The 27,360-nt window shown below is 45.7% G+C and overlaps 2 protein-coding genes across 9 annotated transcripts; one reads left to right on the top strand and one right to left on the bottom strand.

Moving 5' to 3' along the window:
* The first annotated feature begins 922 nt into the window (after positions 1 to 922).
* On the top strand, positions 923 to 6,462 carry DRG1 (developmentally regulated GTP binding protein 1). 2 transcript variants are annotated; one of them, XM_054082415.1, is made up of 9 exons: positions 923 to 1,115; positions 1,250 to 1,373; positions 1,965 to 2,140; positions 2,509 to 2,578; positions 3,128 to 3,297; positions 4,007 to 4,137; positions 4,324 to 4,491; positions 5,339 to 5,461; positions 5,895 to 6,460. In XM_054082415.1, the coding sequence occupies exons 1-9, from the start codon at positions 1,074 to 1,076 to the stop codon at positions 5,992 to 5,994; spliced, it is 1,104 nt and encodes a 367-aa protein (XP_053938390.1). In that variant the 5' UTR covers positions 923 to 1,073; the 3' UTR covers positions 5,995 to 6,460. The 2 variants fall into 2 exon arrangements, with proteins under 2 accessions (XP_053938390.1, XP_053938391.1); XM_054082416.1 differs by having other exon boundaries at positions 1,007 to 1,153; positions 5,895 to 6,462.
* Positions 6,463 to 7,163: 701 nt separating this feature from the next.
* EIF4ENIF1 (eukaryotic translation initiation factor 4E nuclear import factor 1) lies at positions 7,164 to 27,274 on the bottom strand. 7 transcript variants are annotated; one of them, XM_054082409.1, is made up of 19 exons: positions 26,125 to 26,409; positions 22,983 to 23,056; positions 22,080 to 22,207; positions 21,203 to 21,498; positions 20,378 to 20,579; positions 19,564 to 19,739; positions 17,915 to 18,050; positions 17,401 to 17,580; positions 15,112 to 15,341; positions 14,469 to 14,540; positions 13,917 to 14,100; positions 13,316 to 13,395; positions 12,867 to 13,006; positions 12,635 to 12,722; positions 11,468 to 11,600; positions 9,989 to 10,333; positions 9,604 to 9,768; positions 8,839 to 9,079; positions 7,165 to 8,265 (listed from the first exon to the last, which is right to left on the bottom strand). In XM_054082409.1, exons 1-18 carry the CDS (start codon positions 26,218 to 26,220, stop codon positions 8,853 to 8,855), a joined length of 2,952 nt encoding a protein of 983 aa, XP_053938384.1. In that variant the 5' UTR covers positions 26,221 to 26,409; the 3' UTR covers positions 7,165 to 8,265; positions 8,839 to 8,852. The 7 variants fall into 7 exon arrangements, with proteins under 7 accessions (XP_053938388.1, XP_053938384.1, XP_053938389.1 ...); XM_054082414.1 differs by adding an exon at positions 27,236 to 27,274 and having other exon boundaries at positions 7,187 to 9,079; positions 12,635 to 12,719; positions 26,125 to 26,248; XM_054082408.1 differs by adding an exon at positions 27,236 to 27,274 and having other exon boundaries at positions 7,187 to 9,079; positions 26,125 to 26,248.
* Between the last annotated feature and the right edge of the window lie 86 nt (positions 27,275 to 27,360).

Here is a 27,360-nt window from a genome sequence, read left to right on the forward strand (position 1 = left end):
GCGTGTTTGTGTTTAAAAAACACGTTAAGCTTTAAACTTGGATACGTCCTACAAAGCCCGGCTTTGCAGTGACAGAGGAGCCTTCCTGGAAGCGTTACAGAATGGGGGGGAAAGCCTTCTGTAAACGAGTCCAGTTTGGCCAAAAACGACGGGAAAAGGAACCCGGAGACCACAAAATCCTGAAGGCTTATAAAACAATTATTTCCTGATGTCATAAAAATCCTTGTAATTCCCAGTCCAAGCATTTGGCTCCCTGCGACATCGTCAGAAGGGGAGCTCCGCTCTTCACTCGGACAACCCCCGCACCTGCTCACCGCCCCGGTTCGGCGCTGGACTCCGGGACTCCCGGACAGCGCCAGAACCGCCAGAAACGCCCACCCCTCCCTCAGCTCAGCGCTCCGCGCGCAGCGCGAGCCGCCTCAGCCTCGCGGCGGCCGTTACCGCCCCCCCGCCCCCTGCGCGCGCAGGCATCGCACCCGCGCTTTCCCGCGCTTTTTCTGACGCCGGGGCCGACGACGCTCCTCCGACAGTCCCCGCCTCTAGCTCAGCCCTCAGCCCCGCCCCCCTGAGGCCTCTTCCCTCGCTCAGCCCCCGCCCCCTCTCAGCCCCGCCCCCCTCAGCCCCGCCCCTCAGACCACCCCCATTCAGACCCCGCCTCTCATTCGGTCCCCGCACCCGCCCCTCTGTCGCACCCTCCCGTCGCTCAGTTCCCTCCCCCCTTCCGCCCCTGCTCCTCGTTCAGCCCCGTCCCCTCCGTCCGGTCACCGCCCCCCCGCGAGCGCAGACATAGCACCCGCGCTTTCCCGCGCTTTTTCCGACCCCGGCCCCGCCCCCTTCAACTCCGCCCCTCACTCCGTTCCCGCCCCTCAGTGGTGGCCCCGCCCCTCTCCCGCCCCGCCTCCTCTCACTTCCCGCCTCTCTCTCAGCCTCTCCCGCCCCGCGCTATCCCGGCGCGGCCGCGCGGGAGTGCTGTGTTCCACCGTTGCCGCTCTCGCGCCCGTTTCTCGCGAGAGCCACGCGTTGAGGCTGCTCGGGGCCGTGTTCCGGTACCGGCGGTCGGAGACGCCGCCGAGATGAGCGGGACGTTGGCCAAGATCGCCGAGATCGAGGCGGAGGTGTCGCGACCTCTCTGGGCCCTCGCGGGCCGGGGCTGGTGGGGCCGGGGCTGGTGGGGCCGGGGGCTGGCGGGACCACCGGGGGCCGGCGGGGCCCGCGGGCCGGTGCGAGGGGTTGTTCTATGCCGTTGCAGATGGCTCGCACGCAGAAGAACAAAGCCACCGCGCACCACCTGGGGCTGCTGAAGGCGCGCCTGGCCAAGCTGCGCCGAGAGCTCATCGCGCCCAAGGGCGGCGGCGGCGGCGGCGCCGGGGAAGGTGCGGGGGGGGAAGGGGGGGTGCGCTTCAGCACTGAATTGTTTACCTGCTGGCCTGGCCTTTTCTGCCAGGTCATCAGCGATATGTCCATCGGGGCGAGGTGAGCTTCGAATCAGGTGATAAATCGCTGATTTTGCCGCAGCTGCTATTTAAACAGTATGATCATACACATATCTTGTATCTGCTTGGTTGTGTTTCTTTTGGCTGAGGTATCAGGTAGTTTCTTAGATGTGTGTGTCGAATATTCATAGATGGCAGGCTACCGAAATATCTTTCTGCAGTATTTCACAGAAGGGACTTCACTATGATCTGAAAAACCTTGCGTTTGCAGAAGTCTCAGAGGTTTCATGTGGAGAGCACCTTGTGGCGGGCACCTGTTTGTGTACCTGTTTGTAAATGCTCCAGCTGCCCCCAGCCTGGAGCCGTGCAGGGCAGCACAAACTGTCAGCTCCGTGCCGAGCTCTCATCCTCACACCAGGAAGCTTACCTGGTTTTCACTTAGGCACTATTAAAAGAGTTAGCAGAGCTGCTGCGCAGAATCTTAGAAGATTACAAATGTCAATCTTTAATGTTTTTTCCCCTTACTTGCAGGTTTTGATGTTGCAAAGACAGGTGATGCCCGAATTGGGTTTGTGGGTTTTCCATCGGTGGGGAAATCTACTCTGCTAAGTAATCTCGCTGGAGTGTACTCTGAAGTGGCAGCATATGAGTTTACTACGCTCACTACCGTGCCTGGCGTCATTAGATACAAGGGAGCAAAGATACAGGTGAGATCCTTTTGTGTCTGTGAGGATGAGGTGGTGCGCACAGATGTAATGGAGTTAAGTTAGCAGGTCAGAAGTGACGTGGACAAGTGCCTGACAATACCAGAAATGTTTCCGTGTACTAATTTTACCCTGTTTTTCAGTTTGCTCTGGGGAGGGAGTTCTTGTGGTAGCTCTCCTGTTCTAGGTGAGATGTATCTGTTCTGTTGTACGGGTAGGGATAAGAATCAAAGGGGAAAGGATTTTGCTGTGTCCTATTCAGGTTTGCAGTAGAGTCAGCTGACTTAGGAGAAAGGTAAAAGTAGGATTTATGTTCTGCATGAAGAAAAATATTTTTCTCATGAGTTACTTTCCTTCCCCTGAATGAATAGCTACTTGATCTCCCAGGAATTATTGAGGGTGCCAAGGACGGTAAAGGCAGAGGAAGGCAGGTCATTGCAGGTGAGTATCTTAGCGCTGGAGGCAGTGTCCTCTCACTGGTTCAGTCAGTACAACTTATGAGAATGACAGGCTGAATCGCTTATTTTTGATGTCTTTAAAAACCTGAATTGTATCTGGAATCGAGCTGCCTGACGCAAAGCAATAGCCTCTGTCATTTCGCTCTGTTTCAGTTCTGGCTTTAAGCGTGTGCTGAGCTCGTGCTTTGTGTTTACCTGGTGGTGAAATTATATGACTGCTTTTGAAGGCAGATGTAGACATTGAACATGGCTGCTGTCTTCATCTCTTTACCTTGCTCATTGTTGTCATTCTGGGGTCTGAATGTAGACAGTAAGGCTTTCCTAGCTTTCTGTGATTCTTACAGCATGAAAGGGTCTGTCTATCAGTGATGCTTGGCCAGCGCTACAGACTTCGGTCTTATACTGGAATTTGAAAATAAGCAGCGACCTTTGGGGTTTAATTGTCATCAGCCCACTGAGCTGTATTTTGTATTGTTTTGTCTCAGATTGAGCCTTCTTTTTTGAGGGATGATTTTCTCTTTCTGGTTCTTAGTTGCTCGAACCTGCAATCTCATTCTGATTGTGCTGGATGTGCTGAAACCCCTCGGTCACAAGAAAATAATTGAGAATGAACTGGAGGGATTTGGAATTCGTCTGAATAGTAAGCCCCCCAATATTGGCTTTAAAAAAAAGGATAAAGGAGGCATTAACCTTACAGCCACAGTAAGTTGGAAGTTTTCTTTAAGCAAAATTTAAAAAAATGTGCTTGAAGAAAGGCTTTTGCAGTTCATGGTGTGGCTGGGGCCGCCCTGTTGCTGTGGCTCCTCTAGATGCTGAGCCGCTGTCCTGCACTGTGGTCAGTTACTGCCCTAGGAGCCTGACTACCTCCCCACCCACAAATGAGAGCCTTGGGCGCTTTCCAGCAAGTTCTGAGGCCCAACGGAGGGGATGGGAAAACTGCCTTTCGCTTCGTGACTATAGCATTCTTCTGGGGAAGAGCTCAGAGTTCCAGGCCTCAGAATCCAGACTGTTCCTCATTTTCCATTTACAGCTGAATCTTTAAAAACACAGAAGTAGTCAGAGAGCAAAAATCAGACCCCTGCTCTGGAACCTAACGTGGAGTTGTGTGGGCTATGGACTGGTAGACAGGCAGGTTTGTGCTGCAGCTGGTCCCACACTGTCAGGAAACATTGCTTCTGAAATGTCTGATTGCAGTGATCAGCAAGGTGTTAATAACGCTGTTGTGGTGTAAATATCTTTTCCCTCTCCTGAGGATAACTATGGTAAAGTCACAGTCAAGTCCAGTAACTTCACTATGCAGTTAGTATTTTTAGTAACCTCTATGCAGCAACTGCTAGATGATAGCATTATTCATTATAATACTTGATTGACTGCAAGCTCTTCCATTCCTTAACACTGCGTCTGTGTTCAGTGTCCTCAGAGCGAGCTGGATACTGAAACAGTGAAGAGCATTTTAGCGGAGTATAAGATTCATAATGCTGACGTTACGCTGCGCAGCGACGCCACTGCTGATGACCTCATTGACGTCGTCGAAGGGAACAGGTACTATTGGGACCCTGGGTCTGGCCTACTTGCAATTTATATTCCACAGAAAAGAATTGTCTCTGGGGTTTGCTTCATACGGAAGTTAAGCTAGGAATGTGGTATCAACAATGCTGTTTTCTTTGCAGTGAAGGTAGCAGTGGATTGCTGCTGGGCCGCTGTAACGGTATTTCCTTCTCTTTGCAGGGTTTACATCCCATGCATTTATGTCCTAAATAAAATTGACCAGATTTCCATTGAGGAACTAGATATTATTTACAAAGTACCCCACTGTGTACCAATATCTGCTCATCATCGCTGGAACTTTGATGATCTGCTGGAGAAAATTTGGGACTACTTGAAGCTCGTACGAATGTGAGTGCCAGTTGCTGCCTTCTGTGGAGTTAAGTGTAGTGCTGAGAGTGCAGAACGGCCAAGAGTCGTTGAATTATGGTTATTTTATAGTGGTTTTCGACTAGCTTAAAACTCTCACTTTCAAATTATGGTGTCTCTTGTCAACAAGGTGTGTTTACTCTGTAAACTGGAAACTGCTCCCCTTGTCTTGGAGTTTATTAATGGTCACAAGTGCTGTGGGGAATTAAATGAGGACTTTGTGAAGCCAAGTCCAAAGTACATCTTAAAAAATTCCTGAAAGATTGAAATTCTAGTCAAACAGTGCAAAGCTGTGACTTTCAGAGGTACCTCTTTTCAGCCTGTCATGAGTGACCTGCATTCAGCTCTCTTAACAGAATGGAGTTTAGTTCTTCATCCATCCTTATGCTGTAAACGATTACAGCTTTCCCTCACATTACAGGTACACTTTTTCAGATGAATTTATGAGTGAACAATACAGTAGTTGCAGTCTTTCAAACTTGTATTTATCTTCTGTGACAATATAGAGTGCATTGTAAAAAGGGACTTGGTGCGTAGGCATCTTGTCCATCAACTATTCTTGTCTCATCTTCTCATAATCAACTACAGAAAGCCCGCTAGGTAAACCTTTGCAGTTACAGGGGAGAACTTGCTGCAACCATTGGATACCCAGCTGCATCTACAGCTTAAGCACACATAACAATTTGCAGAGTATCTGTTGTCACCACTGAAGCAGTGGAACCCTGCGCAGGCACCTGGGATGGCAGCACGAGTGACCTATGACATTTTGTGGTGGGTCAAAAGCAAGGAGATGGTTTTGATATTGACCAAATATTCCTCTGCGTTACAGCTATACCAAACCAAAAGGGCAGCTCCCAGACTACACCTCTCCTGTGGTGCTGCCTTCCTGTAAGACTACAGTGGAGGATTTTTGCATGAAGATCCACAAAAATCTCATTAAAGACTTTAAATAGTAAGTATTGTAAATTAATAAGTTATAGAGAATACAAAATAATCCACCTTCTGGTATATTCTTTCATTATCTTGTAAACTAGAAGGGAAAACAGGATTTTATTTTTTGATGTTAAATGGAATGGATCTCCCTGTGACAATTAAGCCTAATACTTGAATTACTGTATTTTATGTTCCTGTGCTCTGTCCTGGATACATTTCCTCTATAGGGACAGTGTTCTTTATATCTGAAGTAGTCCGCAGACGCAGCATTGCAGAGCATTGTCCTGCACAAGTATTTCGGGTGACTTTACTCTTTGTTTTGATCTGCCTGTGGTTTGGTTCACCCAGGTACTTGCAGAATAAACATAGTTCTCAGCATTGCTTTCTGTATTAGCTGTGCGTGCACATTATATGTCTAAGCCTTTTCCATTTGTTTTTTCTTCTCCTTTCAGTGCACTGGTCTGGGGCTCATCTGTTAAACACAACCCTCAGAAAGTTGGCAAAGATCACACTCTTGAGGATGAGGATGTTATTCAGATTGTGAAAAAATAAAGTTGTTCTGACATGGTTTGCCACTGTGCCTGACATTTGTCATTAGTTGTAAGTAGCAAAGAACAGGCCATTTCTGCCAAATCTATAGTTGTAACTTTCTGCATAGTAAAAATGATGTTTCCGGCCTGCGTGTACTGCAGCGTCCCGCTCCAACAGAACTCACAGAGGGGAAACTCACATGAAGGACTTTCCTCAACCAAAACCTTACAAAGCATTGATGCCTCAGAAGACTTTCTGCTGCATGTACAGGTCTTTACAAGGGGAGGGGGGGAAGATCACACAGCAGGAATTATTTTGTTCTAAATTAAAACAAAACCTGGGAAGCAGATCTTGTGAAACAGTGCTAAGGACTCCAACTGAAATGCTCTCCTTTGAGAACTTCAAGGCTAGCAATAGTCCTGATGTTGTGGAAGACACTGTCAGTTCTGCTCAAGAGCAGCCACATTTTCAGTTGTTTTATACAAGCAGAAGTAAACGCAATGCTCGCGTTTTATTGTATTAGCAACTGCATGCTTTCAGATTTTCCTGTTTAGAATTTCTTGCTCAGTTCAGGGAAGGCAAATAAGTTGCACAAGAGATGGCTTTTTAATAAAATTGAAGGAAGTTCTCCCATGAGCAAAAGCATCAACCACAAGCGTTTGCGTTTTGACAAAAGGGATGGACAGGGGTTCACTTAAATGTGTCAAAAATGCTCCCTTCCCTCTAATCACACAGCAGCACAGCAATTTCACACACCCATTCAAGAGCACATTCCAGCCTTGAGTCTCCTCCAAGCATTTTCCCTAAGCTTAGAAGCAGATCCCTGCATGCGAGCTGAGCGCCTGCTGCTCCACAGGGGTGATCAGCCTTGGCTGGAAGTCATGAGGAGCGACCCTCCATCACCCTCTGAGAGCTGATTTGTTCTACCCCTTCTTCTAGGACACTGGAATCCCATTGAACTTAACCATAGCTGTCCAAACCCAGCTTTTAATTGATAAGGCTGCTGCTGCAAGATGCTCAGTGGAGAAGGTATCAATGCAGCAGTTCCATAGTACAGCTGCAGGGAGGCCAGCTCCCTTCCCTTAGAGCAGAGGCTGCTCTCCTCTCGGAGAAGACAAACCCAGGCTGAATTGCCCATAGCTGCAGCTCACCCTGCTTCCAGCTCACACTCGAGAGCAGTGCTGAAAGTTAACCAGTACCCCAGCAGTGTAGTTCAGCTCAAGAGCAGTTGATACAGACAGCTGGTAGAATCAACTTTATTTACAGAACATTGCTGGGAAAGTGTCAAGTTAAAAAAGTATGAAAACAATCATAGAAGGACAAGCTGATGATCGCATGTTTTACACAGATTGGCTTAGGAACAACCCCTGGAAGTATGGGTGACCCCCAACAGATTCCACACTAGATTTCAGCTTGCTATTCTGTACAACAGTCTCTGCTGGACTGAGATAAACCCACCACAGCACACTGGCAACTGTTACAATACAGGCAGGGGAGGTTTATTTTTCCTGCTGCTGGTTTTGCATTCAGTGAGACCAAAAAGAGAGCAAGTCTGTGAGAATTCCGGTTCTGCTTTCACCTTTTAAAAGAGCACAACAGCCTAGGCAGTCCTACACTAGGCAGAGGACAGGACAGCAGTACCAGACAATACACGTGAGAAAGTGAAGTGAGGAACCATGCGCTACAAGGATGGAAGAAAGCACTGAGCTGTTCAGGAAAGTGAAATAGGCTTAAAAAGAACACAGTATTTTAAAACCAAATATACACAAGAACACAAAGCTACCCCACCCTCCCCCTCTCAAGCCACAAATACCAACTCCGGAGACAGGTTTCACAGTAACTGCACCAGCAGATGCACACCAGGCTGAGAGAAGTTCCAGGAACTGCCATCTACAGCACTGAAGGCAGCACAGAACACACTACAGCTACAACTGAGCAGCTGAAGGGTGAGGATTTAAAGGCTCCATTTTGATGGCCTTTAACTGGCCTGAAAGATTAAAACAAGGAAAATACTGCAGCTAAACCAGGACCAGCTCCAACCCTTGGGAAAGCACAGACCAGTGGGTACCTGCAGCCTCTGCTCCTGGCAGACCGAAGAGCTGGCTGTATCCTTACTGTATCAGCTCCTGTACTCAAGGCTGTTCGAGGCCTGAATAATTGTCACTTGATGGGTGGAGTCACACACGGAGAATCAGACCTTTCTTATGCAGACAGCAAGATGTGGGCTTCTGACTTTGACATTTCAGCTACACTGAGTGCACAGAACGTGACAGAAGAACGTGAGGGGAGGACCTAGAGATGAGCAGCAAGAAAAGGCAAAGCAACTTTATCCTGTTCACTCACACTTAGGATATGCAACTTTAATCTTAAAGAAAGTCCCACACATACAATGGAGAAAGATCCAAACCATAGGCACAACTAAAGCTCAACTGTTATCAGCTACTCTTATGTACAGTTGTATAGGTTCAAAAAGGCTATTCTATGTGTATATATACAAAAGATTGTTTATACACAAGTCTGTACACAAGGTTCTATACATTTAGTTTTCTGCAGGAGGAATCCATAGCTGCTACCTCTACACTAGAGAATATCAGCACTTCATTCACATATCTTACAAAAACCAAAAAATAGACATTTCCAGGATTAAACTGGATTTGTCTTGCATCTAAATTTCTTCAGGCTTCACTATTCAAGCCATAATGGATCCTTTAGTCTTGATGCAGACATGAGACCAGGACAGGTGCCATGTGCTTTAGTCTCTCAAACAGAAATTCTGCACAGAGTGCTAAAAATAAAAGCCCCAAAAAATAAACAGAGGTGAAGTCCTGACTATGGACATTTTTATCCAGTCTAAAGAAGTCCCACCCAGTGGTCACTGTTCACTGCCGGTATTCCAGTTCATCCACACTGATAACTTTGGATGGCATGGAAGGGAGAGGCTGCTGCAAGACATCTGAACCAAACCACTTTGCAAGGCCGATGGGAGAGCCACTCCTCTGGCTGGGGCGATGGTCAAGCTGTGCGTGCCCGTGAGATAATCCAGTCCTAGACAGCACGCTCTGAGAAGTGGTCTGCGCACCAGCAGGTGATCCCTGTGCTCCAGTGCCTGTGGAATGTAAAGCTGTTAGAGGTGGAGCCATATGTTGATCAGAGACTTGCCTTGGAGCAACCATTTGATCAGGCCTAAGCTAAATGGGCTGCTACTGTCCTGTCAGCCCCGGGGAACCCAGGCCACAGGTGATTATTCTCCTCCCCTAAACTGCCAGACACTGCCAGCTCTCGACACAGCACCATCTAGGTTTTACCTGCAAGATCAGCATCAGACAGCATTTTGTTTGAAACAGGTGTGTGCCCCCTCTCACACACAGCAAGGAAGGAAAGTCCACACACGCTGCAAAATGCAGATCTGCCCATAACACCATTTGTTGTTAATCTAAGTGCTTCACTTGGACTTTCTTCTGGCCTAGAACGTGCAGAGCCCGCTCCACTACTACACAAGATTAGTGAACACGAACACCGAAATTAGCAAAGTAGCTTCCTGTTAGCCCATGTACTGAAACAAGCCAGCAAGTGCAGTACCTGGAGCCAGCTGTCAGTGCTCTAAAACTCCCACTCTGCATTTCAGCCTACCTGATCGTTGTAGTTGCTGCTGCATCATCGCTAGCTGCAAAGGTGTCCCAGAGCGTGGATTCAGGATGTGATGGCTGGCTGTTGGTAGTGGGTAGAAAGGCTGCCCAAGGATGGGAGCAGATATTCCCTGCAAGTGAGAAAGGTCCACTCCAGGAGGAAGCATACCTGTTGAACAGGAGTGAGGAAACCTCTTACCCAAGAAAGTATGAAGAACTTAAAGCAAAACACTTCTGTATTTAGACAGGCTGGAATTTATTGCCTGGTTTTAAAAGTAAGTGTTGATAAAATAAACATTACTAGTAAAGAGTATAAGTTTGTGCTGCTCCTAACAAAGTCAGTCTTACAGAGAACATGCTTTAACTTAAGGGAAAAACACATGGATTACCTGCTTGCAGTAGAGGAAGGTGTTGCGGATGAACCCCCTGTGCCAGCATTCTCTGGACTAGTCCTGGATGCAGTTGATGAGCAGGTCGTACAATTGGTACATGGGGAACAAGGGGTACTTGATGAACAGGACGAAGAAAAGGGCCTCCAGGTACTGGGGAAGCCATTGTAGGAGTCTTTCTACCAGTTGATTTGGGCCTGTAGTCTTGCTCTTTGGTGCAACGATTTGCTTGGGCAAGAGGTGTGGAACATGCAGAGCGTTGCAGTGCAGGTAGTTTGGTACCTAAGGTGGGCAAAGTTTCTTGATCTGCATTCTCCACAGAACTAGACAGTAGGTTATCTGTAGCTAGAATTGAATACAACTATTATAGTTCACAGCTAGAGATTACAGCTAATGAACATCACAGCTAGCAACTGGATTTGATAGCAAGATCCCAGGACTAGCTGATCTTTAGTCACTCATATGTACTAAGCGTCCGTCTTTCCTGGATGCTTTTGGAGAAATTATTTCAAAACAGTAAAGAAGAGTATGTTCCACAGAAATCCCTCAACAGCAAGTTTAAGTTAGGTCAGAATCAGCAGTAACTACCTTTAATTCTCATTTTCCCTTTCTTAGAAATTTTGAGCTGGCAGCACAGATGAGTCAGTCCCATAGGAGACAGGAGGCACAAAGGATCATGACTTGGAGCTGTGCCACCAGCACAAAGTGGTCTTTTCAGTTTAGATGTGTCTGGGGGTTAGCAGCAGTCTTCCATGTCTGACATATGCTTAGCGAGACCTGGAACACTAAAGCTTCTCACAAAACTGGTTCCACAGACCATCTACATCAGTTAGACAAGGCCTAAACCACCTTAGGACCATGTGCTACCAGCTGAGGTCACAGTGATAGCTGGAATGCTACACGGAAAAGTCATCTGTAGAACAGGGACTGCAAGCTGCCTCTCACTAACAGTATCAAAGACCAGTACTGTGGTGATTAGGAACAGTCTCACTGGGCCACACAACTGGTATTGAGCATTTCTTCTTAACAGCCTCTTGCATCAATGAGGGTGACAAAATGCTTCCTTTATCTGCTACATTTAGAAGAGCTTAATTGGTTTCAACTTTGATTGTTGAACTTAGGACATCCTGAGAGTGCTGTAAGTTGCTCATTTTCAATTACTGGTGTAGAGCAAGACGGAAGTGTCATTGTGTTTCAGACCAGCTGCAAAGAGAGCTTTGGTCCAGGCCTTAGTGTCATTATTGCTCACAAACTGACAGAACAGAAAGAATTGGATTTAAACCCAGCACTGCTGGCATACTGCACTTATAAGTGTACCCTCTCCATAGCTCTAACATTTGCTCTTACCGACTCATTTCTATACCCGCATCCTCTCAGTGAGCTGGGAAAGTCTAACAGTAGCCCATGTCTATTAGGTGCTGAAGTTCAATTCTATTCCAAGACTCTCTTGCATGTGTGATTTTAAAGTGATTACAATACCTTCATTTGGCCTCTGGTTTTCATCTTTGCCATCGCCAACTTTCATTTTCCCAGAAACTGGTTCCTCTTTGCTTTTCTCCTTGCTCTCATACATCTTGCGGATCACCGAGGTAGGTGTAAAGGAAGGAGACAGCTGCAGAGAACATTGCAAGCAGCAACTTTACCCTGTGCCAGTTACCTAGGCCATGCTCCCTTAGTTGCAGGTGGACACCAATTCTAGCACACCCTTTCCACTTGAAGCTCTTTTGAATCAGCCACTGCATGCCCATGATTTTTTTCACCTCATTTCAACGCTTTATTCTATTGTTTAAGCACTTTCTAGGTTTTGCAGAAGTCTGAAACCTTTATTTAAGCAAATTAAACTTCTTAAACCTACCCTAACATGCCTGGAACCAAACTGAGCTGTATTTCAAGTCTGAGCTGCTTCCTCTTTGCTGCTGGTTCAGAGCAGCAGCTCCAAAGGAGTTCCTAAAGAGCTGCCTGATCTGTCTTAGCTCAGGGCTGACAGATTTGCAGGGAACTAGTGCCTCATTTGTACTTTATCCCCCCAAAAGTTACATGACCTCTGTGGAACCACTCATTTGTATGCACAGAAAAGCATTGTTTGATTTAGCAGTCGATATCTGCGTTAGTCCTGAGCTGCAAGTACTTGACTGATTAATTAGAAAATTCAGATTAAAGCAATGCTATGTAGTACTAAAGGCTGGGAGGCAACAGCTTGGCTTCGAGACTGTATTTATTTTCAAAGCAATCCTGAAGCTCCTATGTAATATTTTAACTTGCAGACATTTAGGTCAGTTACCTCATATCCGAAGACCAGCACTTTCTGAAGCTAACTGCTATCAGCACTTGTCTTCTGATAACTGAAGTCCCAAAACATGAGGGCTTGAGTTTTCAGTTACCTTCCTTTGGTTTCAGAAGACCAGGCCAAGGTAACATTAATGGTACTTCTTCGTCTTTAGATAAAGACAGTGGCCAGAAAAGGCTGTTTCCCAAAGTAAGGGCACTCAGTTAACTATGAAGTGTAATTCATTTTTGTATCCTATGGCCACCGATTTAATGTGGCTATGATTAACTCCCCTTCTCCCATCAACTACAATTACTGTATTTAGTTACTGCAGACACTTCTACAGCTTTACTGACAATCGTTACACATGAAGTACTGACCATGCTGGTAATGGATGCTGCGGGAGCTGGAGGAGATGCATTCCCTCTGTGCCCTGGTGCAGGTGATTTCGTCATGCGCTGTGGCCTGCTAAAGGACAGGAAGTCACTCAGGAGCAGCTCTGCTCTTGGCACAGTGAAAAGCAGGACCGCCAAGAACCACAACCAGCTGGAATCACTATTGCTAAGATCTAGTTGACAGTGTACCCCTTAAGTGTTGCAGTCAGGTACTCACCTGTTTCTGTAGCCGTCTCTGCTTTTGTCCATCTGTGGCTTCCCAAAGCCATGTTGATAGAAGTTTGTTGCCTGTATGGCCAAATCATGCGGCAACGCCAGCCCTTCAAACGCTGCTTGCTGTATTTCCAAGGGGCTCATCTGAAACAGAGTTGTATAGAAGACACAAATCAAAGCTTGTACTTGGTTAGGGTTTAAGATCCTGCCTACCAGCGGCCATCCATTTTATCAATGGAAAATAGACATTTTGAAGACATTTTCTATCTGAGGGACTCCAAGACTGATCCAATTGCGACAAGGTTTTGAGACTGGGCTAGATAAGACTTTGCATCCTCACACTCAGGCTGAACTTAAGCATCTGAATATAACAAAAGTCTGTGCTTCTGCAAATTAACTCTAGACCACACAAAAAACCCGAATATACATTAAGCAGAAAGTGTTTAATCTAACCTGTGCAGCAACTGGACTCATGGGCTTCCTTGCGCCCGGAAACGGATCACCAAGCAACTGCTGAGAACCTTGTCCGAAACCTAAAGAACATGCAACAGTTGTATTTAAAAGGACTGGCAGTTCCTTTCAACTTATGCAACATACCTCCCCTAGTTAAACAATTCTAGGTGAATTAAGGATTTCTTGTGAAGACTCTTAGCTCATCCTTGAGGTCCACACAGCCATGTGTCTTCCTTGTCATAAGGCTGAAGAGCTACAGGGAGGCTACTGGCAGCGTTTTGCACCACAGTGTCCAATTGGTTCCTGAAGACTGGCTTCTTGTACAGCAGCTGAGCATACTGCTTTACACCAGAATTTACTGTGGGCTCTAGCTGATCTGCCAGGCACCAACATTCTTTGGGGATCAATTTAACATCAGAGACGAGTAAGTAAGGAGGCACCTTGCACAAGTAAGAGGCACACACTTAAGAGGCAGACACTGGCCTAAACTGCTCACCAAATACCAGGAAGTTGTTACTGTTCTCCAAGGCATTATGTGAGTCGGTTTTAAAAGAATGAAAAGCTAAAAAAAACCACCCTTCTGCATTACAGCCAGTCTCACCAATCGGTGAAGATATTCTGTGGCACAGGTAATCTGCAGAAGCAGCTCGAGTTGGGAACACTGATGGAACTGGGGGCGAAGGTGCTCTCTGTGTCAGCAACGAGGGTGTAGGTTCCAAACCACCTATCAGGCCACTCAGAACATTTGATGAAGCAGGTCTGGTAATGGGTGGACCAAGAAGTTCCTAAGAACAAGACACAAAAGAACGTTCAGAACATGATCAATTTATACAAACAAGCTCAATTTACTGCACTACAGGCTGTGCTATTTATGGCGTTAGAGAGACAGGGTAGGCCTGTGCACCAAGACACATCAATTCTGGATTGCCCTTAGAATCATGTGCTTAACCAGGTTTTCAATTTTAATTTGTAACCATGGGAAATAGCACAAGACAAATTTCTAAGTAAATTGAACTAGCGAATCATTCTCTTTCCTCTCTCTAGAGTCACATTGACTGCTGATCCCATACTTACCTTAAATCTCATTTTCAAATAACTTTTGTTCTCCCACCAGGGATATGCTTTTAAGTACTTCCCCCCCAGTAACAAATACCTGCAGAATATTCTTTGATAGAGGCTGGCCTGGCATCTCTGAAGGTGACATTAAGTGGCTCTCAAGGCTCTGCTAAGAAAATGAAAACATTGTAAGTAGAAAAGAACAAGCAGACTAATTATGAGACCAGCTACATTTATCTCAGTGACAGAAGTCATTTCATTTGTTTTGTTAGATCCACAGATTGTGCATCAGCCAAATAAAACATCAGCAAAGGTATGGGCCAAGCTGGCTCACAGACCTCCCCCAGCTAAGGAAACCCCTGGTGCTAGATTGCATACAGGCTGTTCAAGGTGCCTTATTCACATATAAGATATTAATACTAGAGAAAGTATTGAAGTTATTCTTCTATCAAAATTACATGTCAATGTAAAGGGCCAGCAAGAAATGAACATCTGTTGTAGCGCGAAATCTATCCACAAACTTCTCACAGGCCAAATTTACATTCTTCCCTATCTTCTAGTGAAGTGGGATGAGGCTAGAAGTCCTTGGGTTTAGTTTGGCAGGAAAATCAGGCGGTTTAGACTTACTCAGTTGTTAGAGTGTTTTAGGGTGGCAGAAGCAGTTACTGATTGCTTCTGGGTCAAGTGATCTTGACACAGATCCACTTACAGTTCAGAAAAGCCAGGAGTCTGCTACTCACATTGACTTTGGGTTGTGAAGGCAGCGTCCCACTTGCCTTCATGCTGCTGACTAGTTTGTTAAATGCAGTCATATCTCCATCTTTCTTGATCTGTCTGGAGCCAGCAACATTCAATGCTTCCTCCATTTTCTCAGCCATAAATGGAGTAGCAATTTTTCCATCTTGATCCACTTTCAGGCCTTTTAGTCCAGCTTCAACTTCTTCCACTGAAAGTACAACTCCTGAATGAGCTGAGAAACAACAGAAATAGCAGTGAACCACAGTTCTCCAGTTACAAGAGAGCTATATTCTTGTGCAGGTGTTGAATACAAGGTGTTTGAAACCACAGAACAGCCAAAACCCGATCTTCTGATACCCATGTTAGCTGTCAAACTGTGTCTGACCTGCAACCAGACTGATATTCTAATTCTCAGATAGCAGTACTGCCATGCACAAGAACAGGCACATGACTCCATAAGAATCTGTTTCCGTTTCAATTGATAGAGCTATCAGTAGCATTCATTTAGCCTGCAAGACATGCCATTACTACATTTGACAGCTTCACCTGCTTTCAATGGGGAACATTCATCTGACAACTGAGTTTGTTCATTTGCAGTTAGCAAAGTTCCATTTATCTCATACTCCAGGAGACCAGATGTCTGATGCTATCACAAGCAGAGAGAATACGTACCTGGGAAATTGAAATACTCTGGAGACTCACGTTTAGTTTGGAAGGCATAAAGTTTGAAGTAGTTTTTTTTTGCTCAGAAATTAACACTCCTATAGAAAGATTTCACTTGCATAACCAGAATAAGGTACGAGTGTTACTAAGCAGTGCTTTGTTTCCTGTGTATGCATAAATATCTGTCAGTGCCAACATCAGGCTAGACATGCTTTATGGACCAGCTAGCACGCATCACAAGGTCTGACACCTTAAGAGAAAAGTAAGAAGAGGCAGGAGCATGCCATGGGGTGCTGAAGCCAATGTTGGCCCAAAGAAATAGGATTTACTGGAAATTTTGGCAAGAAGGTGGAGAAAAGAAAGTGATGCAGACATGCAGTATGGAACATGAGGAAAAATGAGGCTGGCGGAGAGGAAATGACCTGACAGCTCCACAACACGAACTGTACAGCATTTTATGGGAACACAGAACCAACGCAGGTACTTCCAAGTGAGTGGAAGCTTCCCCATGACTTTTTCTTCCTCCATTCTTGGCTTGTGAGGATCAAAGTTTAAAAAGCTTTTAGTAGGAAAGCCAGACTAAGCAGAATGCAGATGAGACTCATAGTTCCATTTAAGTCAAATTAAGGAAGAGTTCTCTCCACTTTAACTGGCACTCCCTACTCCCAGACTCGATGCATAAGAACATTTGCAGTGCTTGGATGCTTTTCTTCCTAGCTGCTTCACACATGAGAGCAGCATTGCTTTTTGTTCAGTCCTGTTTACATGGCAATACATGCTGCTTGCCAAAGAGAAACCAGTTTGGAATTAGAACTTGAGATTCCAAAGAACACATGCATTTCGTACCCTGCATGCACACTACGGGCCCAAACATGCAAATCCCAAAATTGGAAGAGCCCCTGAACATTATGTTTAAAGTCAGCCCTGAACTCTGTTTAGAGGAGCCGACGCAAGCAGAATTGAATTAACAGAGTAAGTTCCTTGGAATTCTGTGATTCTAACCAAGTTAGCATAACTAAGACAAACCTGTTTCTATGGTGTAGCTCTATGTTAATGATTTAATTGTTGCACTTTTCAGTGCATTAATGCATTGACCACTGTGCTTCAAGTGCCAGCAACACTATGGAGATGTTCAAGTTTACAGTATGCAGCTGAAAAACACTGACATCCTCGAGCCCTATCAATCTTTTTAGACACCAATACTGACTGGATCAATTTGATCCGTTAGAGATGCTGGCAAGAATGACCTGCACTACTTTTTTGGTAAAGCCAGAGTTTAAATGCCACAGTTTGAGCTGACATTACCAGCATCCAGTGTGAAAAACTTATGTAAATACCACAGACAAAGCTGGAAACAGACCAAGATTCGCATAGTCTTAACTTATGGTTATTGCTGGGCAGTAAAGCCATCTGATAGAGATCTGATGTCATCCTGCAATTAGGATGAAAAGAATCAGTGATGACATTGACACAACTGAGGTGTACTGAATACTGGGTTCTCAGTGAGCAAACCCATACTACTTCCTACTCCAACTGAATTTGGCAGTTGAGGTTTCCAGAATACCGAGCCTCTTGCCTTGAGATACTGCATCACAGGAACTCGACAATATCTGAGAAGAGGCACTTACTGCTCTCTCTAAGCTTTTCCTTGTTGGCTGAAAGACTTGAGAGAAGAGGTTTTAAGTCCACTTTGGCTTTCTGTAGCATTTCTAGGATGTCCACTTTGTTTTCAGAGTGGTCTTCCAATGGAATGGGAGCAAAGTAGTTTCCAGAGTTCTGGCCAGGGGAGAGAATGGCTTGCTCTAGACCTGAAACAGCAAAACCAGGAGCACTGCGACATCAGTTCACCAACCCCATGTCTCAAGATGAACATAAACTGGTAACCAACTTCAATACGTCACTGAAAAGTTATTTCTTGCACGCCTTGCCCAAGATGAGCTGGAGAGTCACCAGGAGCACGAAAAGAACATTCAAAAAAAAAAAGAGAACTTGTAGCTGCTTAATCTAAGAGCTTCCAAAAGAACATCAGGTGCTTAAACTGTGGGAGAATTCACTGTCCTAAAGCTTCACCTGCCATGTTCTTACTGAATGAGTAGGAAGGAATACAGGAGCTGTCTATCTGACTTTGTCCTTCACTCTTACCTGCTAGCCTCTCCAGTTCCTCATGTGGCGTAGATCTCAAGCTGCTTGACCGACTTCCAGAACGACTGGGATTAGAAAACCACCTGCTGAACCTGCTGGCAGACACCGAGCCTTCCCCCAGGACATCCTCGATCATCTAGATTATGGGGCAGGGGAAAAAGAGAATCTTAACAGAAGCAAGATCACCAAGATCTTTAAGAAGCTTCACTGTGCAACCAAGATTCTTCTGCTACAGACAAGATGCTGCTCCCAGAATTTAGCAGCTTTGAACTGCTTTTTTACTTCTAATATGACAGCATTTTTATAGTCAGTTAGCATAACCCATGACACATCTTTTTATTTATACCAAATATTTGCTCGGAATAAAATTATAACTGAAACAGCATAACCAGAGCATTCCAAGGCCATTAACTACACCATCTTAAAGTGGATGTGAAAAAAAGCAAGAAGCATTTACCACAAGAATTAAACCAACCAGTAATTCTGACAGCCAGATCATGGCTGGTCCTTGTCACTGCACAGGAATACTCTGATCTGCTCTATTTTCTACAATCATGATTAACTTCCATGCCAACACAGGCCAAGCACAGTGCCTGGAACAAAGCGTAAAGATTATTCCCTGAAGAGCCAGCATCCCCTAAGGGCAGGTGGAGAAGGCCAGTAGCTGAGGGTTGCTTGCTCACACTTCCTGAGCTGAACCCCTTGAGGACCGAGGGTTGTGTTCCAGCCAAGGGAGTCCATCTCAGCAGAGTCCCAGCAGCCCCTTCTTCCTCCAGGCAGGACCAAAGTCTCTAAGTGGTACTTCAAGCTGTCTGGCAGTCATCACAGTTCATAGCAACAGTTTCCTTCTTTGCCAATCAGTACAAGTATTTCAAAGAAAGCACATTACAAATTTTAACTACAGCTCTTCCTAACTTGCAGGACAGCATCTAGAGAAAAGCCTGCTCAACAGGCACAGATGCTGTTTCAGCACACAGCACATTTAGACAGAAGAACAGCTTTGTTCTGCCAGAGATGCTGTTTTCTGAGACTAGGATCACTCAACACCATTTCCAACAGCAAAACCAAGATAGTATCGGTCCATCTGTTTTTTGGCTGTTCAAATACAACACATTAGAAGACCTTTATGTCAGGAAATTGTACAAATCTACTCTAAGATTTGTTGCAGATATCACCCACACAAAAAAGAATAACAATGCAGCTGTAACACAGAGACAGCATTCATCAAGTGTCTCCAGGCTTACACTACCTTCCAGGAAGCTTGCACAAAACACCCATTTGCCACAACTCCCAGATTAGCTACAAAAGGGTGTTTTCAGCTCTATTAAATTTGTAGAGTGAATCTTCTCTGAACACATCTCTAATACTTCCAAAGATGATCCATCCAGGATGCTGACTGCGTCTTCAGTAACGATCGAAAGAAAGGAAAAATAATCAGCTAGTTTGCCTCACCTTCTTTGGAGACAGAGGCAGTCCCCAGGATAACATTTTAGAAGTAACATCCTAACACTCCAAAGCTAAGTCTCTGCAAATTCACCTCAGACTTACACACGCATAAAGCAACTTCTGCAAAGCAAGAAGTTTTAGCTTTTAGTCAACACAACAGCACCATAAAAAGCTGCTCATGAATACAGACAGTCTTAACTCACCGAAGCCAAACCAGGAACGCTTTTATCCAAGTTAAAGAACTCATTGAAGTCAAACTCTCCTGGAGCTGGTTCTTGTAAGACTGCTTCCCTCGGAACTTCTTGATCTGCTGGAGTTTCGCTGACAAGGACAGTTTGCACTTCATCCTCCTCTGCCACTCCACCATTGCATTCTATCCCTTAAAAAGAAAACCAGGTGATTGCCGAGTCACTGAACTTGACCGTTTCCTGCAGGAACAGTGCCTAACAGTCAATGCATCTTCCCAGGAATTAGAAGAACAGGACCAAAGTAATCCAACCCTCCATGTGATATTTCATCAGTTACTTTGTGCTGGCTGCCATCTGCTGCAACAGAAACCAGGACCCACTAGAACTTCCAGTCTGTAATTAAGAATACCTCCCTCAAGAAAATAAGAATTGCCATTGAATCAGGTGTAAACAACTGCATTCTGACCAGCCCAGGAGATCAGGTGTTACAACACACTGAGCAGATACAGCCATTCAAGTTAACAGCTCCTGCTGTTTTTCCACCAAATCTCCTCTGGAAGCTCCTGCTTTCTTCCTAGATGGCCCAGAGAGCAGGCTCTCTTTTTGTTTCGGAAAAACACTATTCTATCACTTAAAGGTACTTGCAGTCAGAGATCAATCATGGGCCTATGTCTGGTGCTCCAGGACAACAAAAGCTATGCCAGTTTATGACTAAAGACTGATAAACTGCATTATTCTTCACATTTACCTGGATCTCTAGCAAGCAACCCACATCCAGCAATATACCCTGCCAGCAGGCAAGCAAAGGTGTTGTGAAACATGCCATTACCTTCTTTCAGTGAGGCTGTGCGTCGCCTTGTACGTTTCCTCCCCTTGTGATCTTCCTCCAGAATTTTATCATCAAAGCCTGTGAGCTCAATGGTCTCAGACTGACTTGTGGGACCAGCAGAGAACCACTCGGGTTCCTCTTCAGTGTAAGAGTCATTCCTTCGTCGCTCCCCAAAGATACGTTTGCTGTCACCGAACTCCCTCTGAAGTAAGGTATTAAAAACATTAACTATTAAATGCTGTTTCACGAGACTCCTCCCTGACCTCCAAAGCAAGTGACAACCTCTTCACATCAGTTTTTGTGTTTAAGATTTAAATGTACACTTCGCATGCTTACTAACCTTTTAAATTTAAAAAAAATAACAATCAATCAGCTGAATTTCTGCTTCATTACACAGAAAGCTACTGCTCTGCAGGCGCCTAATTAACTCAGTTTTGTATTCTGAGAGGTACACTTGTAGTTCCTCTTTTTTTCTTAAAAATGCCTGGAAGCACGGAAAGCTTCCATTTACAGAGGTTAAAGACAACGCTCACTGACAACTGCTAGGGCAAGAACTATGAACAAACAGAGTTTTGAATATTTTGCTAAGTCTACCACAGGAGAGGTCTGCAAGACAGTGTTAAATGCATCCACATTGAGATGTCAGAAGTATTGACAACTACGTTTTTTGAAGCACCCTTTAAACCATAAAGTGCTTCTAAGAAAAAACAGCCCACATGCATGGAAAATTTAACTGCTGTACCTGGTAAACCTGCCACTGTTGCTTTTACTGCATAGTGTCCAAATATTCTGATTTAATATGCAATCAGGAAAGAAAGAACAAACCCTGAAGCGTTTATCTTTGTAGTCCCTCTCACGATCTCTGTCTCTTGCATCTCTACAATCACGTAGGTCTTTTTCACCACCCCGGTGGTCTTTATCAAAGTTACGAGAAGAGATAATTCTTCCACTGCCAATCCTACGGCCACCAATAACACGGACACCATCGTTCTCCTTTTCCAATGGGCTCCCTGCTCGGCGTGAGCTAACAGCTGCAGTTACATGACAGCCACCTCCAAAGCTTCGCCTTTGTGGACTTAAGACTACATCCAAGTCATCTTCTTTCACTCGCTCTCTTGGATCTACAAATCAAAGATCACAAAAAAAGAGCTGGATTTAGGGTGTTAGTAAACACAAGCTTTTTCTCTGTACACCAGCCTTCTGCTCCATAGCCCTGCTGCTATTCCAGAGGAAATACTGGAGGAAATTTTCTGAAGGAAAACACTCACTATTTACTTTTGCAAGGTTAATCTAGGTGAGACCACAGGGAGTGCAAAGGAAAAAATAAAATTACAGATCGATATCAAGGAATCACTGCCATCTCTCATGACATACCTGCCTTCCCACTATAGGCCTGAGTACTCGGTCTCGAACTGAATGGAAATTGCTCCTTGCACTTGCATTATTACATAAACATTTAGTATTACACAGCAAGAACAGCAGGACATAACTGACTGCTATATCCAAATTTGTTCTCAAAGAACAGTTAGCAGAATACCAGAAACTAGAGCTGGAGCAAAGAAGACTTCCTCAACACTTGTTTCATGCACTTACACATTTTCAGAGAGACTTGGTTTAGTCTCATTTGAGTCACCCCAAAGGAAAGGTTTTGCCAACAGCCTACATTCAAGTTTTGAGTCTTGTGTTATAAGGATACACTTACCCACTATCCTACGTATGAGAGAAGCCCGATCTGAATCCAAATCTTTTTTAAAGCTTTCCACTGGTGAAGTTCTTCCTGAATTTGGATATAAAGATGCATGCCACTTCTCTGGATCCCAGACACCATCACTAAAAAAACAAAATTGCAGGATTGATTACTACTTGTAACCTTCATTAGGTTACTACCTAATAAATAATTCTTAGTACTGCTGCTGAAAACCTAGAATTCACCGAGTATAAGTCCTTACAAGTAACAAATCTTTCACACCCAGCTTCTAAATCTCTGCTTTTCTCCACCCCACACACGGTATTCTGGATCCCCCCTGTAACAGTAAGGGGGTGCAACACCCAGCATCAGGCTATCAAAGGGACAACACACAGACAACGTTGTCCCACTGGTTATTGGCGAGGTTTGCCTGGTGCACTGAGAAACAGCTCAAGAAGATCAAATGCTTCTGTGCTTACGCATTCCAAAAATTTTAACTCGATCTCATGCTTACATGTACAATAAATAAAACAGTAAAAAACCCGCTGTTTAGCAAACTTACAAACAGAAGCCAAAAACTCTCACCCTCATTTTTAAATGAAGTGCACTGTCAACACGGGACAGTAATCCACCACACAAGCCAGCGTGTTGCAACACAACCTAGTCAGCCTGTGCTACAGCCATCTCCACAGTAGCTCCTCCTGTATGTCTGCAAGACTTGTGCAGCATGAAGTTATTTTCTGCTAAAACTCAAAGCACAAAACTCCTAGCTAGAGTATGAAGCCTCTCCTAGCAGAGCAGTGCTCCTGAACTCTAGAATACGTATCTTGCATTAACATGCATTTCTTTGCTAAGAACTTCTTGCAATTTAGACCTTTTATAGAAGCATATATAGTTTTTGTATAATCAAGAAAATACCTGTCATATTTTTCAGAAAGACAAGAAGGTCTTTGCTTAGAGTAGGGACGCTCTTTAATATCCAGCAGTTCCTCCTAGAAAAAGCAAGGAGTTAGTTCGTTCCAATTCTCACCCAGTCAAGACCCAGAATACCTACTCCAGACTGCCTGTTCAGCCTTTTAGTTTGACAACCTAAGCTTCCCAGTATGTTGTTTCACTCCCTGTGAAATACTGTAGTGCAAAGCTGGCATTAGACAGCAAGTTTATTTTGCAGTTCTTTGGCCAGCGGCCACTGAGCAAAGACGTGTATGAAGCACTAACCCTCATCAGGTCAGGCTGAGTCCTCATTAACATGCAAAAGGCGGTTCTCATTATACACGTTCACGTGCTCACTTCCCTGAAGAATTCACCTTACGTGCGAGATGGACATACTGGAGCCAGTAAGTTCAAGATATCGCTATGTTAAACGTCATATAAGAGTCATCAGGTAAAAAAAAGCATCACCACAATATCAGTTACTAATGCAGACCTGGACATTCCAGACAAGTTTGCCATTTCTGACCAGCACCAATTCCAAGATATCCAAATGTATGTTAAGTTACCCACTCTACACAATGCCAAATCAGTGCTGAGTGGTTACTTCAGCTCTCCCACTTTTCCCAGCTTTCAGACGCAGTCCTTGGCACTAACAGTGGAATCGTCTGTGCTTTGAATCACCATCATCTTGGCTACAGCCAAGATCCACACTTGTGATTAAATGTACTCATTCTCCATAGACTACCTTTCTATCTGCCTCACTCCCAACTAAACTGAACCCATTCAGTACTGGGCAGCTGGAAGCAAGGACAAAAAGATCTTAACAGCAGACACCACACATCAGTCAGACTGAAAGGGGGAAATCCCTTTACCTTTTTCCCAAGAATACAGTATCCTCTAGACCTTTTACATCATTATCCTCATGTGATAAAAATCAGTTCATTAGCTATGTGAGCTTTATACTTTGAGAGTTTCCAGATGGCAGCTTGGTAGCAGGACAAAACCTTAATATGCATGCACACACACACACACACTTATCCAAGCATCATCCTGTACTAGTCTTCAGCAAAGAGAGTTCCATTAAAGGGAGGGAGACTGGTCCCTTTGCCCACAGCTTCCCAAAAATAAACCCTGATCTACGAGGGCCATCAGTGCTGTAACACTGACATAGTCTGATGTGGATAGAGGTATGAACAGCACAGTCCTGCTGGCCAAGAGAGGGAGTCCACAGGATCCATCAGATCCTAGGGCAGTTCTTCCACCAGAGTGAGGAAAAATTTAATTGTTTCTTGGCCTTTGCTCAGCAGCTGTGCATCCTTGGAGCTTCCAAAGAACTCAAAGCCACAGCTTAGACTACATAATGGTCTCATAAGAGAGGAGATTAATCCTGGCACTTCCAGAATGTGTTTTGAGGGCTTTTTTTGTTAAAGTCACACACTAGTATCTGTAAGTGTGGGAGTAGCACGTTTAGCTGGTATTAAACATTTTTTTTGAAGCAGTTTAGAAGGATTCATAGTACAAGCCAACTGCTTTCCTACTGGTAGTAAATGAATAAGCTGTTAAAGGACATCAGTCCCCTCTCCAAATCAGCAGCACATGTCCTGAAACAGTGTTCCTCCCATCCCCAATTAGTAGGAAACTGGATCATGTGAAAATGCTTACAACACTGATTACATGAGCACCTTCAATATTTAAGGTGCTGCTTGTAAAAAAGCCCATACAACACAAGATATTTTAACAGAGATTGATTTCTGTTGTTTCCTGACTTTAGATTCCTGGCAAACCAATGGATAAACAAGGCCAGATGCCTTCTGGCACTGGTTTTGCAACTTTGTCCTGATCAGGTACCGAATTAACAAAACTGAAGGTACAAACACATTCCTTTTGGCATACAGCTACCACCAGAACCAACCGAACACTGCCCAAAAGAGCAAGCAGAACTCAAAGTTGCATTCAGTCACTGCAACTGAGAGGCTGGACAAAAGGAAATGAGTACAGATACCACTTTTCCAGCAGCAAAACTTAAAGACAGCTCCTCCCCTTCTCTTTGCAGTTAACTGAATAAGAAGGTCAGAACAACAGGACACTGCATCTCAGAAGGTTAAGTTAAAACTTTTCTAAGGAGTGAGAGGATTAGCAAGCCACATTAGCTATTCCCACGCAAGTTTGGCAAATTCTACAGCACTTTGTTTATTGTTGATGTCTGGTCACAATAAGCCAGCTCTGTTATCTCAACAGAACCACAATAACAACTTTTCTTTTAAAAAACAACCCCTCAGAAGCTAACAGCCCAGAATTCTTTAAGCAAGATAAGGCAGCCAGCAGCACTGCCCTGCCCTGCTCTGTTCCACACTGAAGGCCATTTATTGCCAAGTATCTTAATATATTTCCACCAAGCAACAACCACCTGTTCCCACAGCTTTCCACAATGAGAACATCAGCCACCAGGAACAACTCTGCCTAAAAGCACATTTCAGCAGTGTTACCAAAACCCCAAATATGACTGAAACCTTGGTACATTAAACTCACTTAGTATTTGCAAGTTATTTAGTTGCTGTTTTTCCACTCAGACATAATTTAGCTGAACAAAAACACCTGTGTTACAGGTTTAACACTAAGCAGCAGCTGGAGTACTAAGTGCTTGGGCTTCCAGCAGCCAAATATGAGCAATTCTAAGATTACAAAAGGCATCTTAGTAAATGCATCAAAGCCCCTGACAATATCCTGTGCGCTGTAAGTTCCAAGGAAGTGATATCTACTCTAAGGAAATGTTTTGGTCAACTTCACAAAGGAATATTGCAGAAAGTAGAAGTAGAACTGTGATGTGCGAGTTCTCAGGAAAGCAGGTAGAGCAACATACTTCAGCCTCTGCCATCATTTCTTCAGCACATGCTGCGAGATGCTCAGATATTAAAATAAGATGGTAGGAACCAAAAGCATATCAAGGACAGGATTGCGCGGCTACATCCCATGTAACAGGTTGCTTGTTTTACAGCATCTTGCAAATCCTAATCCAGGCAAAGGCTTTTCAGCCCTTGCCTTCCTTCTTCCCTCTCACAGGATGCTCCCCTCCCTGCCACTGTGCCCAACAGCTCCACACACCTCCTGGAAAGACAGAAGCACTCACCTTTGTGTAGCGATGTGGGTATTTCACTGTAACTCTGTTCAGCTCCAGGAAAGCATCACCATTTTCAGTTTCTGTTGCGCCTCCTCTTTTATCCATGATTACTTCAAAGCCTGTCACCACAGACCTGATTAAAACAAAACCAACCCACCAGATTTTGAGACACAAATTTCCAGTGGGTGCATTTCCCCTCCAGCCTAAGACTGTTTACTGCTTGGACACAGCAGATAAGGAGCGTACTCCGTAACAGTGCCAACTTTCCACCCACAGCTCCCCCTCCAGCAAAGCCCTTGCTCAACTTCCCCAGCCCCACTCCCTAAGCTCCTCAGCAGGGCAGAGCCCCCCCAGTCCCACCAACCAGCCCCAGGGCCCCTCAGTAGGGCAGAGATACCCAGCCCCATTTTCCCAGCCCTCAAACTGGGCAGAGCCCAGTATTGTCCCATCCCCACTCCCCCGCTCTCCAAGACCCCCCAACCTGCCCTGCAGCCCCCAATACTGGGGAGCCCCCCATCCCTAGGCCCTCAGTAGGGCAGGTCTCCCATCCCCACGCTCCCAATTCCTGCTGCCTGCTCATCCCTGGCCCCTCAAGCAGGAGGGAGCCCCCCAGTGCCCCACTCCCCTGGCCCCAGCAGCCCGATCCACCACCCCTCAAGCAGGGGGGAGCCCCTCAAGCCCTGGTCTCCCAGCAGCAGGGGGCCCCACAAGCCCCTAGTTCAGGGCGCCCAGGCCTCTTGGCCCCCCGAGCAAGGCAGAACCCCCCAGCCACAGAAAGGGGGAAGCCCGCCAAGCCCCCCAGCCCTCCCAGCAGGGCAGAGCCCCACACGCCCCTCAGACCTGGGGCCCAGCTCTCTGAGCAGGGTAGGGCCTCCCAGCCCCCACAGGCCTCCCAGTCCCGTTCTCTCACCCAGCCCGGCCTCTCAGGCAGAGCCCCCCAGCCCCGCTCTCCCAGCCCGGTCCCCCGGGCAGGCAGAGCTCCACATGCCCTAACAAACCGCACAGCCCCGCTCCCCGGCCCAGCCCCCCGCCGGCCGAGCCCCGCACACGCCCAGCCCCGGGCCCCCACCCCCGCGGCCCCCCTCCCAGCAGGCAGAGCCCCCCACGCCCCCACGCTCACCGCGGGCCGGTGCCCGGTGCCCGCCCCACCGCAGCCCCCCCTCTCCCCGCCCGCCGCTGCCGCCGCCGGGGCCTGCGCCGCGCGCCCCGCACCCATTTATGGCCCCGCGCAGGCGCGGCCGCACT

Source organism: Cuculus canorus, chromosome 17 (assembly GCF_017976375.1).
Source record: "Cuculus canorus isolate bCucCan1 chromosome 17, bCucCan1.pri, whole genome shotgun sequence".
In the NCBI taxonomy this organism is placed as follows: Eukaryota; Metazoa; Chordata; class Aves; order Cuculiformes; family Cuculidae; genus Cuculus; species Cuculus canorus.

Excerpts from the sequence above, each read along its gene's own strand:
- DRG1 (XM_054082415.1), top strand. The coding sequence starts at position 1,074 with ATGAGCGGGACGTTGGCCAAGATCGCCGAGATCGAGGCGGAG. Across the intron at positions 4,138-4,323 it reads GACGTCGTCGAAGGGAACAG|GGTTTACATCCCATGCATTT; the intron begins GTACTATTGGGA and ends TTCTCTTTGCAG. Across the intron at positions 4,492-5,338 it reads TACTTGAAGCTCGTACGAAT|CTATACCAAACCAAAAGGGC; the intron begins GTGAGTGCCAGT and ends TCTGCGTTACAG.
- EIF4ENIF1 (XM_054082409.1), bottom strand. The coding sequence starts at position 26,220 with ATGGATAAAAGAGGAGGCGCAACAGAAACTGAAAATGGTGATGCTTTC. Across the intron at positions 9,769-9,988 it reads CCTTCCTCTACTGCAAGCAG|GTATGCTTCCTCCTGGAGTG; the intron begins GTAATCCATGTG and ends CCTGTTCAACAG. Across the intron at positions 9,080-9,603 it reads GCAGCAACTACAACGATCAG|GCACTGGAGCACAGGGATCA; the intron begins GTAGGCTGAAAT and ends TACATTCCACAG.